Raw genomic sequence first — 14,706 nt, 5'->3', positions numbered from 1 at the left:
TAAGTTTTTTGAACTTTCCTTAGGCTCCTTTCTGGAATATGGCTAGGTATCTCATAATTCACTTTCTGAAATACCACAACCTTAAGCCATCTATCTAGAAGACCTTGGCAGATTTTATGAAGAATATTGGTGAGAAAAATTAACAACAAATCATAAGAGAATTGGCACAATATTCCAAGATAGCAGCATTTAACAATCTAGAATAAATAACACAAGAGTTACAGCTACAAAGAAACCAAAGAATCACTTGATGGCATCTGGTACTAATGATGTTAAGGGTACCCCTTGAGCCTCTCATTTGTTCATACTATAAAAGATACTGATATGGAGTATGATTTTGGATTCACTACATTGTCTAAATACATAATATAAAATTCTTTACTTGGCTACGAGTTAATTATGCCTTTTGTTATCAAGTTTACTGCAGATTCCTCCATTATTTATTACATGTGAGAATTTTAACTTTTGTGCTTAGTGTACATCTCTACTGCAAGCTTACAGGCATCTAATGGGATGTTTGTAATGAAGAAAAGGAGGGAATTAGATTGTGCAGTTCAAGGATTGTACTTTGCAAGAAGTTTGCGAGATGATAACCATGTTAGCCTTAACTTTTTTACTGCCAGGCACAACACACGGCTAAGCAAGCTAATCCTATAGTTCCAAGGACTTATACTTAAGTCTATTTCCATGAGATAATTATTTGAGGTGGTTTTCCAATGCCTTCCTTAAGTGCTTTTACTGTGACATCATCACTCAATGGCCACTCCACTGGGGTTAGATGCCTCTGCAGCCACCTCACTGAGGCACAACTGCGCAGGCTAACTTTCATCTGGCTCCAACCCTTTGACGTATCTGACATGGATGGTCCTACCAGAAGCATTACTCCTGCCAGTACAGCTCTAGGGGTCATCTGACTACACAAGTCCTTCCACCATATCAAGATTTTAGTCCATTGGGAGGGCATGACTCTTTATTGATTTGGAGAAGAATGGCAACAGCATGTGGTTTTCCAACAATTGTGGTCAGAAGGCAAATTATTCAACTCACAAGTACATGATACGTGGATTACCCTTTGTTAAGTGAAAGAGGTATTCCATTCCCTACAATGCACTTTCATTCTTTCTCCTCATCACAGTATTAGCCACAAATGGCATTTAATCCAATGAAAATTCTTCGTTTCACATTTAAATTATTACTCTTTTTACTACCAATCTTACAGCAACATTTTCATGAGCATTCTAAAACAATGCTCCGTATTAATAGAGTCCAAATAAACGACTGATGCTGCTTCTTTAACTGGCAATTTTATTTGGTAGCTTGCGTCCATCAAAAACCTACCTTAACAGGTAGAGTACTGATGATAATAATAGTTTCCTTTGGCAAGATAAAAAACACTTAATTGTTTATAACAGCGGTAGCACACGCTGATTAATTCCATCCATTCCATTGAGACATCGCCAGGACCCTTAGGTTTGATATCCCAAAGTTCCACTCACTGGACAAGCATGGTCATAAAAATTTAAAAAAATATAAATGCACACTTAAATCTTAACCAGTAGTGCTGGTTTTTCAATTCTCATAGCTATAAATTTTGTCATGAATTCCATAATTATTGATAATTTAACGTTTTAGAGCCTTGCTTATGTCAATAGGTAGGGAAAATGAATCTGAATGAATAGTGTAACTGAGGGTATTACATTCGTTTAACCTTCACCACTAATATTTCTGCCAAATTTTGAGGTTCAAGATCTAAAGGTAATAAACTAAAATTAATTTTAACTAACATTTTTATAAAATGGAATGTACAATTGGATAAATAAGTAAATATCTAAGGTACATTTTGTTAAGGATACATGTGAAACAATCTTCCCAGTCATGATATGTAATTCCGACATAATAGAAATCCATTTGTTGCTGCTCATTTTTAATTATCCACCACCACCTTCCCCTCAATTACCATCAACAATCAGTGCTCTCCTGTAACCCCAAAAAGCTGAACAGGAGTACCAAATGGTGAATTGATTGGAGGAAAACATAATTTCATGAAAAGTGAGAGAGAATTGAGACGAGGGTCTCTTGAGATCCAGCCCATATGGGCAAGGGCCTTGCTTGTGTGAAGGGGTTCATCCACGAATTGACCACAACTGATTTACAAAAGGCATTGATGTCATATTATAAGTATATTTTCACTTTCTAATAAATTTACTCCTTAAGGTTAAAAATTTCAATTTTATTAAACAAACAAAGGAGGAATATTCCTATTACAGAAAATCAGATTAACTTGTTTTACATTATACACTTTGGAAGATCATGCAATTTTAAGTCTTCAATAAAATAGATAACACCGTGTAACTCAAACGCTAAGAAGATAACTCAAATGCTCAAAACAATACATTGTAATTTAGTAATAATAAAAACATTTAAAAAAATAATATCACCCCACTCATATCCAAGGATTTTATTGCCAGACTACCATCTTATTGGAACAGAACTTATAGACTTTATGATGATACAGCAGAATAATACGGAAAACATTTATCAAATTGTAATTATATATTGTAACATCACTTTCAACACATCAGATGTGTACCAAAAAAACTAGAGCAAACGTAATAACACTAATTTCCCTCTACCAGTTTTCACAAAACAAAAATAAATTTTAAAATGGACAATGACTTTTGAAACTTTCAATGTTAAAATGTATGCTCTCAGGAATAAAAATTCAATTTTCAATGAACAGAAACATTCAAATATTGTATACAAAGGTCATTTAATGAAAAAAATTATCACCATGTGAAATTGTGACCTAGTAAAGACAAAAATTTAAATTAAATTTCCATTACTCACTCCAGTTAAAAAATAGAAAAGGGCAGTGAGGCATGGAATGAAGTTTCAAACAACTGAACCATTCGTCTAACTCATCATTCCCCATATGGCTTGATAAGGTTTTCAGAGAACTTCTTTACTTGCTCTACACCTCTCACTTCTTGCTCCAATAAAGGCAACTTCGTTATGTGGAAATCCTCATAAAGATCTGCAATCTTGGGAGGAAGAAGAAAGGTTTTAATTATCAAAAAAGGTATAAATCAGGTTGACACATGGTTATAGAATGCATGGATAGACACACCTCTTACCATACAAAATGAAAACATGTTACCTCCATCAAACCAATCATAAATAATGATTATGTCAGATAAGATGCAGGGAGCTTTTATATGTTGAGATGTAATGACCATTTTGCACATCCCATAATTTCAAATCAACACACCAAAAATAATAAAAAAGCTTGAATTAGTCAAGTCTTAGAGGGAACAAAATGGAATTTGAGATTGAAAATGAGCACATGCTAAAATAAATGGGAGTGATGGTGACGCAAGCCACCCAGCTCTAAGGACTCAGTCCATGTGATAAGAACCACGTGTGGCAGATAATGGCTCTCATTCCTCATCTCTGGGCCCTTGACTATCTGTGGGTGCCTGTCTTGGGAGTTGCACCTCCCCACATCCATGGGCAAGCAAGTTTTCCAGGGAGACCCTGAGGGGTGGAGTCACATCCTCCACACAACAAGAACCACAAACAATAAGGTCTTCTTACCATTGCAGGAGTTGGGGAGATGGTGTCATTAGCAGTGTCTGATGACACATATCTCTTAGGAGGCAAATATGTTCCCACCAATTTAATGGACAGTCAAAAGTCATGTTGAGAAAGGGGACAGACTCCACATGTAGGAGATTACTGGCACCTACACATAATACTGGAGGGATGTGGCATCCCTGTACATGGAGGAAATGAATGCACTTTGCCTTTTAGAGAATTAAAAGCTATTATTCCTAGACCATTCAACCAATTTCTTCAATGTTAACTGGATTAATCTCATGGTCCAAGCACCTTTGAATGACCAGGATAAGATCGCAATATCATCAACCAACATAGAGCCCTTCACCAGTGCTTTGATACTGTCCATGGCATTATTGACAGCAACAGCAAAAAGCATTATGCTCAGTCTGGAACCTTGAGGTGACCTGTTGTCTTGTCTGTAGGATTGGGATAAGTATTTTTCTATCCTAACTTTAAAAACACATTTGCTAAAAATTAACGAATGAAAATGGTCAAATTTCCTTTGAAACTAGAATAGTGAATAATTATTAAAATTTTATGCCACCAAACATAACTGTGTCTTCTTGACAAAACTGCATGTTGCCATATAAGGAAGGTGTCCTAAACCAAATTCTCCAAACAAACAACTAATTGGTCGCTGAGCTCCTTTACGAAAAATCACACTGAACATTGGCAAGATGGGGTCTTCACTCCAAGTACCAAAGCAAAGTTAGGTAATGGTGTACAGACTTCCAAAAAGTCCACACAAATATGCCTGATGAAGCACAGATGACAGGCCCAGTATCCTGATTGACATTGTTCAACAAGTGGATCAAGAACTGCAATTAGATTGATGATTAGTGCTCTGGCTGACCAATTTATTCTTGTTAGATGCACCACTATTAACACAATTGTTAAGGAATATCTGACATCACAACCTGTGTGCAAGGTGGATGAAGAAAATGCATACCAATCAACACAAAGAACAAAGAATTTTGAGTGAATGAGCATTTTTGGGCCATTATTGGCAGTCCCGACCTTGAGTCTATCGACTACTTCCTCTTCTTGCACTTAAAACAGTGGCTTGGTGGACAACAGTTTGACAATGATGAGATACCCAAAACTGCCATTGTCAACTGGTTCAATTCCCAGGCGGCAAACTTCTATGATGCGGGATTAAAGAAGTGGATGCAGTGTCACAAATAGTCCATAGAAATAAATGGTGATGATGTAGAAAGTGGAGCAGGTTTCCAGAAAACTATAACCTTCAATGAAACCTTTTCTAATGAATATATAATTTTTATGACCAAACTGCCCTTACTTTAAAAATATGCCTCCTGTTTCATGGATCTTTACGATACTTTGAGTCACAGATTGTCAAATAGAGAAATTAGCCATTGTCAAGGTTGAAAATAGTTTTGTGGAAGAGTAATTCAAAATTCTAATACTTTTAATATTGGTGCAGTGAAAGTACTGGAAATAAATTTCATTTCATTATTTTAACTCTGTCCACCAAAATAGATTTTCAAAAAGCACAAAATCTCCCTTGGATGGGTAATATTTTAATCAAAAAGATGCCCACTATGGGTCACAGGACAATAACCACTACTTATACCCCACCTGAAAATGTCTAAAATAGACTTCAATTCAATGGAATCAGGGTCAACCTTGTGTAATCACATCTGAAAATTTAGAAAAAAACATGAAAACTGAAGCTGTCACATTAAACAGGATTGTGCTATGATAGAAGGGGAAGTCAGGTAGATACATGTATGTGGTTATCTACCAAAATATAATGGGCATGCAATTGGAATTTAATTTGTGTCTATGATTCATGACATCGATCAACTGCGGAAATTACATCCATTCAAACTTTCCTGCTTGCTAGAAAACATGAGTGACTGTGTTAGTGTTTGCACATACGATGAAACATTGAAGAGTTTGACATGTGGCAAATGACTAACGCATAAAGTAACATTACCTTAATCACAAACAAACGTTTACAGAAGATATTGATGCTTTTTTTTGTTTGTGCTTTTTTAATCTGGCTTTTCAAGATAGAATATTTAACAATATTAAGAATATTTTTCGTTAAAAAATTTAATGAAACTGTGTATGAAATAATAAGACTTTATTTACAGGAGCATAAGATTCACTGTGATTTCTCAAGAATTCACGAAAAATATTAGGATCAGACAGAAAAGATCAAAGTATTTTGGTGTTAACACTAAATACAAAGAAAATTGAATTGTAACATTAAAACCTTAGCAGCTACACATACAGCAACATTTATTCATCATAAAATCCCAGAACTTTGATGTCACTTGGCCAAAATGCCTTTCGGCCACCTTGTTTCTGTGTCCTGAATTGTAATTCACGACTTCAGTTTAAATGCAATAATCCATGAAAATCTGCTCTCTTAAGATCCCAAAAAGTTATTAACATTTTAACTTTTAAGCGATTTTTAGTTTCTGTAATTATTTGGATATTACCAAAATTTATATTTACGAGACCAATATACTTTCTATGCCCTACGGACACACTCATATTACTTAAGGTTGAATGCCTGTAGACTCTGAGTTAATCAGGAGAGATACGAAGTATGCATGTATTAGGTAGAGATAACCAAATACGCTACATTGTATACATTAACAATTTATCTAGGGAATATTTTTAGGAAGTATTTTTAAAAAAATATTAAAACTCTGTTGCTCACGACATACTCAAAATGGTGATATTATCAAAATTTCTGATGAAGGCAACCATTTTCTATGTCTGATGCAGAAAAAAATGCTTAAAGTAAGAATTTTTCTGGCAAATCGGCTTGCGCTCATAGGCCAAAGTTATACCTTGGTACTCCTGGCCTATCAGATGCAGGCTGGTTAGAAGAGTGCATTTTGAAGTAACAAAGGTGCATCTTAGGGATTGGGAAATATGGTAATTTTGTCATTCATACTTGTTTGCACTTGTTCAATCAGTGTCAATCCAAACCCTACCTTAAACAGTACACCACAATTAATAATAATAAATGAAAATGGCATTTCAAAAGAAAATCATTATTTCATAAATACACACTTCCCTAGGTGAATTCTTAATACCAGGGAAATTTCTTTTGCATAGTATTTTATTTAATAATTATCAGATACTTTTCCATTGTGTCCATACAACAACTTGCGTCCTCTTATCATATTCAAACTCGTTCTCGGAAATTTCTCAACTTAATTCATTGCTTAAGGCTGCATTCAAGATCACTTAATGCTATATGGCTGCAAGTAAAAACACTCTTTGCAGGATATTCAAAAATTACAAATAAATTATAGTAGCAAAGATGGAAACTTATCTTGTCCTATATCCTAATAAATTTAATTAACCACACTTGCAAACTTCAAGAAACTATTTATTACTAAGATAAGCACACACAATTGTATTATAACATATGTATGTATATTTATTAACAAAAATAAATAAAAGCAGGAACAAACCTGGTCCAAATATTTCTCTTGAGTTTTGTATCGGGCAGCACACATCCGACAAGGTCCTTTATCTCCAGAAGATTTCAGATACAATAACAACTGGTTAACTACAATATTACAAGTATCAATGCCATTCCGAGAAAGCTCCTGAACCAGCCTTTCTGTTTCATACAATGATAAGAATTCTGCGATGCACACACAAACAAAGGTGGTCTGCTCCTATAATGTCAAAAAATAATGCAATATGAAGGATTATGTGCCTTTAAAAATGCTAACCGAAACATTTATGCAAAAACCGAAGAGCTAGAAAAAAACCTTTTGTTCTTTCTAGCCTTTCTCTTTTTCATCCGGAAATAGAGGTTATTTTCAGGAAGTAGCATCTCTTGATGGAACACACACTAAGTTTCAGCCAGATTGGTCTATTACTCTGTGGTTAGTATTTTTATAATTGAGCAACTTCAGTAAGTTCTAAAAATTAGATGAAAGGACTTCATGTGCAGATCAAACATTATTCTATGAAATGAAAAGGACCTCAGACTAAAAGAAAACTTGCCAAACAAAACGTGAATTTTCACCTTTGAACAGAATGATATTATTAGTGGTTTCAAAACTGGTGGGGTGGCCATGTTCGCACAAGTGAAACTGATATTTTTGGATGCCCTGCTGAGGTCACCACTCCAGAAATCACTAATAAAATACTCAATACAGGGTAAGATGATTGAAGAGTGAAGACGAGTGAGATTGTTAATGCTGTGGGCATCGTGAGTGAACTGGTACGTTCATTTCTTAGGCATATAAGCCTAAGAAGGCTATCTGCAAAATGGGAGCTGTGTATGCTCATAGCTGACCAACAATGGAATCACGTGACTTGTTCCAAAGCTGGTTGACAGCCATTTCAGCAATATCCACAGGATTTATGGGGTTGTTTTTACACCTTGGGCGAAACATGGATTCACTAGTACATGCCTGAAACCAAGGAACAGTCCAAGAAATTTATTTAATGTAGGGAGTCTGAACCAAAGAATGTGAAAACTGTTCTTTCAGCTGGGAAGGTTATGGTGATTTTTTTTTTGGATTTGCAAGGAATTATCTTAATTGGTTATTTAAAATATATTCAAATTACTACAGGTCCATACTATGCATCATTATTTAATCAAGCTTCAAGAAGAGCACCCACACAACTGGACCACAGATACAGTATCCTTCACCATCACCCTAATGCACCAGTTCACTCCTCTGCACTTGTGTCCAAAACATTGATGGAGTTGTGACTCAACTCATTCTCCATTCCCTATTCACCCTACAGAGTAGGCTCCCTTAGACCAATTCTCAATTACATATCAATGTCTGGCAGGAAGGAGTTTTTATTCAAATGAGATGGTGATTGCATCTATATATATGTATCATTTTTGCAGAGTTGAAACAATTAAACCGCATGGAAGGGATCAACAAACTGGAGCAGGAGTAAACAAAATGCTTAAGTTTCAAAGAAGATCATCTTGGAAATTAAAAAGTGTTTATCCTGAATAAAAATACAAATGTAAAATTTTTGCGTGGTCTCTATCTAAGCACATGGAGTCATACTGAGCACTCACATTAAATTTCAAAAATCATCATTAAAATCATTAAGGTTGCAGAAATGTAGTTTTATATTCCCTTTAGAATTTTTTTTTTACAATACCATTTGAAATTCTTTTCCTGCACCATAGGTATAATGCATGACATACATATTCCTACCTTTCATTTTCTTTCAGGGAATAAAATTAATTATAAGAGCTAAAAAGTTTTAAGAGGTTTCCTAAAAATAACACAAACATGCTTTAAATCAGTTATTTCACCATGAATTTTGTATCAAATTTTCCTACTTTTAAAACATTTTTTGTCAACAATTTTGGAGAAGATATGAGTTCTACCACAATGCAAAGCACAACTGTGATTCATGGATAAATCAATTGTGTACATCCATAGAATAAATACATTACTATATGGTATAGGGTATATAATCATCCTTATTCCATGGAACAGCACATCATATTTAGGTTATACCAATTCATAATGAAATGTGTACCTTGATTTACACAAAATGTAAAAATTAAAATTGATTTTCACTTCATGTAACCGCTAAAAGCCATGAAAAGCAAGTTTTCATTAAGCTTTACACATGTAAAAACCAAATAAATTTCCACCATCATGAATGGATCATAGTTGTCATACCTTAACATATTAAATTTTACACATTAAAAATGCTTTTACTAATGTACGCTGCATTATTTAAGTATTGATCTTACACCTGAAATACCAACATATTCGATGTAAGAGTTTTAAAATAAATCCATGATAGTCAAAAATTGAACTTACAGCATCATGGAATTGCTCATTGACCTGACGTATCACTCCCAACAAATCTTCCATTTTTGATGCAAATGTTTCAGGGTTGAAATCATCCAGGGACAGCAAGGAACTTATCTGTAGAATAACAGAAAACCAATAACACATTATATCAACTGCAAAGTCCAAAATGTAATCCCCTTGAGAGAGGGACTATACTCAAAATACTATCATCAATGATATTGACAGCAAAAAGTTGCTCCAGTGAAATTGTGAACAGATGAATAGGAAAGCTCCCACATTAGGTTTCAATACATCAACATTATTTCACTGGCTTAGACATTTTAATAACTAAACCAATACATTCATACAATTTTTGGTGATATACTGTGCAAATTGTTTTATATGTTGACTGTAACTCTGTTGCCAGAAGTGGTAATTTTAACTTACAATTAGGCACGACAACTCTTTTCTTTGCCAAAGTCTTTGTACCCCTGACGCTGAGTGTAATTAATAGAAGCAGGCTTAATTGTGTGCAATCTTCCTAAAGAAACAAATTATTCTTAGTTACTTTTCACATTATTTTAATTACAGTGTCAACAGTTATGACAGCTGTCATCATCAAGGCACCTTGATGACTGTCAACTGTCAAAACAGGTGGTACCATGATAAAAAGCATTAAAAATCAATAATAATTAATTAGCAAATTGTTTCAACAGAGAGTGTGCATTTTCTAAATTAATGACACAGATATTTAGTTATGATGAGTTACTTTCGGGGTGACAATTGGATCTCTGTTTTCAAAATTTTGAATGTGCAACATTCGTGACCAATTTATAATTTATTATCACATTTACAATATTTATTAAAATTATTAATTTTATACACCTGGATACTATACATATAAAATAAGTCAGGGTTTAATTATAAACATTAAGAATATGAACATTTGAGGACAATTGTAGAGAAGGAGATAGAGAAGGATATGAAATAAATGTGCTCATAAGCTAGAAAAGTATGAAAAATATAAATGCAGAAATGATGAGTGTATGAAAATTGGCCCATAAAATGATACAAAACACTCCAAGAAACACAACATAATATGCAAATAATTTAGGTAAACACATGATATTCTACTTGGATTTGAATTAAAAAGAGGTGGATGGAATTTTTGGAGCATCTTTACAATGGAGAAATCTCTGCGCAGTATAACTGATGAGGGGATCGAAATGGTGCTGTGGCTAGCGTACAGGCTTCTCACCGAGAGGGCCTGGGTTGAAATTCTGGAGAAAACAAATATTTTTCAGTGGCATCCCAATCCCTACTTGAGGTGCTTTGTAGAGAGCACTTGGAGTGAGTAGAACAGCATTGGGTAGGATGCTAAACTGCTGACCCCTGGGCACCTTTCGACAAGAGTATGCTAATACCGATGCTGGATTTCTCTCCACCCTTCCTTTCCCATCCATCCCTAAAGGTGCAAATGACCTTGGCTGTCTGTCCCCTCCCATAAAAACTACTACTATAACTGACGAGGAAAACCAGAGAGATCTTCTGAAGCAAGCCACCAAGTGAAGTTTCATTATTTTGTTGGCTGACCTCACTCACACAGACGGTTGCTTCACTTGAAAATGATTGAAGGGAGTGGCAAAATGCCAAACACACCTAGACAGGGATTCTTCTACTAAGGATAGGCAAACCTTATTGTGGATAAAATACCACAGGGACATTACATCAACAGAACACTGACGATGGAAATGAAACAAAAAGAGGTTGTAGATAGGACTCCTCCAGCATAACATGAAGGATTATGATTGACAAATTTGATCAATCCCAAGAGGTCAAAGATAGAAAATGAACATATTTTGAAATAGAAAGTGATGAAAGATACGACAGAAGTTTTCTTCTTCTTGAGATGAGTCATAAAAAAAGGAAAGAGCAAAAATGGGGTGGGCTAAGCCCTCGATACATCTTTACAAACTTCCTTATTTCCCTTGGATTATTAAGCCTTAGAGTTATACTATCATGTTAAAATTTTTCTAAAATTTGCTCCATTTATGAAAGTGGATTATATTCTTCTTATTTTCCTTTATTTCACTTTTTGAGCTGGGCAATAGAAATGTATTTCTGAGAATTAATAGCCATTGAAGCTTTGAACAAAAGTTTGTTTTATGCTCATGGGGGATTTACAATGTGATTATTTTGCCACTTTTGTTCCAAACCCATATTACTTTACTCGTAATATGTATATTTACCAATGTTTATTGATGTAACCAAGGTGATGGTATTAATAATACTCCTTGGGTTAATGGTGTTTCATTAATAAAAGAAACAATCTCGTAATATTCCAAACAAATATTTTCAAAAAAACAATGATTAGTTTTGAGTTTAAGCCATAATAAAGGACAAACCTATATAATGAAAGCCTGCAACACAATTTATATGAACTACCCTGAAGGGTAGGCTCACGAGGGATGGAAGGGGTTGGATTTCATATGTCAAACATGGGGAATAAACGAAGCATGAAGGTAGAAAGCCCAAAAGGGTAAAGAAGGAAGAACTCAAACTTGGTAAGGATAATAAGGATAGCATTAAGCGGTAAGGGTTTTTCTGGGAAAAGCATTATTATCAAATTATTGCATATCGGTTAAATGTCGAATTATTTCAAAACATCCAGGTTAAAAGTGAAATTATTGGAATAATTAGATTACACACAAGTGAGAGAATTCACAGCGCAAAATGTATTTAGCTTGTTATTACCTGACGGACAAATGGGTTTATCTTCATTTTCAGCTGGAGTAAATTACCAAGACCTTTTTCCACAACTTGTGGAAATGTAAGGAGGCGAAGGGTATGGCCCGTGGGTGCCGTGTCAAATACAACTACCGAGAAGTTCATTCCTTTCACCAGCCTAATGAGATATGATCAATTACAATTAATATTAATTGTAATACATCGGACACATTAAGGAAAACATTCCAACAATACTTTACCGAATACTAGCAAATAAGAACATACACAAAATATGACATTTTCATTTTACCATTTGTATAATTTGATTTGATCTCTGGTTGCATGATAACTTACTTCATAACCTCAGCATAACTCATTGCTTCATCTATTCCGGGGAATGCTCCAATTATTTCTTGCAAAACGTTTTTACTTAGTTTCATAGCTTCATTTTCACTCTCAAAGTACTCCTCTGGAAGCTCGTTAAACCCAGCGTTGGGATCAATTTCCTAACATTACAAAACAACGAATTAAAAAAATGTCAATTAAGATGATAAAAAATAGTGACGTATCACTTACCATGGCAAATAAATTGTCAAAGCCTTTGACTTTCGTAGGAACTTTGGAAAATTTTTGATCGAAAGCATCAGAAATATTATGGGCTGGATCAGTGGAAATAATCAGAACGCTCTTCCTAACTTTCGCCAGCTGAACTGCAAGACTGCAGCTGCAACGTAACATCCATCAAAATTGTAATAAACAATGTGGTTATTTCAATTGTGTAAGTTATGTGAACATGACACACTTGGTGCTAACCTGCATGTCGTTTTTCCAACTCCGCCTTTCCCTCCAACGAAAATCCATCTCAATGTTTTTTTGTCAATCACATTTTTCAATGACGGCTCCAGTACTAAATCATGTTCCATCGCCTGCGCTGCCATACTAGCCATTCTTGCAGCCTGATGAAGGTAACGTTACTGCGGTATTCGGGCGGAAATACCTTGAATGATGCCAACATTAATGAAAGTATCTTCAGTTCTCGGCCAATTCTGTATATAATTGCATGACAATATTAACATCATTCACTTTAAACTGAATTAGATAAAATTATAATCCTACCTTTATATTTCTAGGCAATTTGACGGAGATTTTTCAAACCATTCTTTTTACAAATGGGAAAATCTAAAGGCTGGGAAATAGTTACCAATTTAAAATTTCATTGCGGAAGAGCCACTTCGCCGTCTAATACAGTTCTCACGGAACTACCTATCTCTCAATCCAACTTTTCCTCACTGTATAACTTCACTTGTTTACCGACAAAAGCGCCAGCCGGTATTTGCTCTCTCTATCCCGAGAGTACCCCGGACATTCGAAAAGCGCCGTACTCCAATATAGCTGAAAGCGCCAGATTCGCCTGCACTCAGTTGTATTCATATGAAAAAATATGAATTTTTAGCCATTTATGCGAAAAAATTTGTTCATCTGAAGACTTCAGAATTCGAAAGTGAAAGCGGAAACTGGAAAATTAGTTTCGCTCAAACAATTATAATTTTGGATATCCATTGAATGTGAATGTTTCACTGAAGCATATAACGTAGTTAAAAATCTCAACTCCAAAACTACGGTGGAGTTTAAACATATGAAACTCATAGGATACCACCGGGACAAATTATATTTTATGAAACTGAGTCCGACTCCATTCCGATATAAAACCTTGTGTGTTTGTGTCGTAACATTTGCCAGATTGATTCAATATACGTATGTATTCATCCCACAACCGTAAAATTATTAACAGTTATCAACCCGAAGGTCGTTTTGGTAGGTGAAGGAATAGATGGCAATCAAAGTCCTTTTGCGGTATGGCCATCAGCTGCCTTGTCGAATTCTCTTTCATCCCGTCAACCGACTGCTGGGAAGACAGGGCTTTTGTTTAAGGGTCATGGTCGTATATTCCCCATGACTCATCTCCGGTTATGACCTTTTTTAAATAACCTGGGTCAACGCTTGTAGCAAGTCCCCTGCAACTGCAGCACGAAATTCTTGGCGTCGACGAGGTAAAAGAGAATGCAACGAGACAGCTGATGACCATTCCGAAAAAGGACTTTGCCGATTGTTTTGAAAAGTGGAAGAGGCGCTGAGATAAATGCGCGATCTCCCAAGGGAAGTATTTCTAGTTCTAGGTGTACAATATTTCTCAAAATATTGCATGGCTGGACACCCCCTGGACAGACTTCGTTTGCTGATAGACAAAGGACGCGTATCTCTGATCCAGATCCACCAGCGCAGCAAGCTACTCAGTACCAACAAGCTTATCACGAACGAGCTACAATTCGATGGCTATCCGATATGGATATTGTATATAATTTTTATGATCAAATGGAAATATTCTAGAATTTTTTATGTCGAGTGTAATTCTAAAATCGATGGCTCATAGGTAGGTATTAATGAATTGGGAGCTTGAGCTTGTACACTTACAGTTATGAGTCACGCAACTTTATCCTTTTCTTATCAAGTTTCAAAATATATGGGATTTCTCCATCACCACTGTCAACCCACGCCTCTCTTCTAATCTGATAAAATC

General features: G+C 35.3%; 1 protein-coding gene across 2 annotated transcripts; it reads right to left on the bottom strand.

The window, feature by feature from the left end:
- Window positions 1-2,209: 2,209 nt before the first annotated feature.
- LOC139686296 (ATPase ASNA1 homolog) lies at window positions 2,210-13,417 on the bottom strand. Of its 2 annotated transcripts, none has more exons than XM_071583440.1 (8): window positions 13,245-13,417; window positions 12,942-13,125; window positions 12,705-12,852; window positions 12,483-12,634; window positions 12,156-12,306; window positions 9,429-9,536; window positions 7,080-7,289; window positions 2,210-3,041 (listed from the first exon to the last, which is right to left on the bottom strand). In XM_071583440.1, the coding sequence occupies exons 2-8, from the start codon at window positions 13,073-13,075 to the stop codon at window positions 2,922-2,924; spliced, it is 1,023 nt and encodes a 340-aa protein (XP_071439541.1). In that variant the 5' UTR covers window positions 13,076-13,125; window positions 13,245-13,417; the 3' UTR covers window positions 2,210-2,921. The 2 variants fall into 2 exon arrangements, with proteins under 2 accessions (XP_071439541.1, XP_071439542.1); XM_071583441.1 differs by having other exon boundaries at window positions 13,330-13,392.
- Window positions 13,418-14,706: the final 1,289 nt, after the last annotated feature.

Source organism: Hetaerina americana, unplaced genomic scaffold (assembly GCF_022747635.1).
Source record: "Hetaerina americana unplaced genomic scaffold, ioHetAmer1.1.p SCAF_14, whole genome shotgun sequence".
Classification (NCBI taxonomy): Eukaryota; Metazoa; Arthropoda; class Insecta; order Odonata; family Calopterygidae; genus Hetaerina; species Hetaerina americana.
Note: the sequence above shows the minus strand (reverse complement) of the source record. Positions and strands in the feature narration are given on the sequence as shown.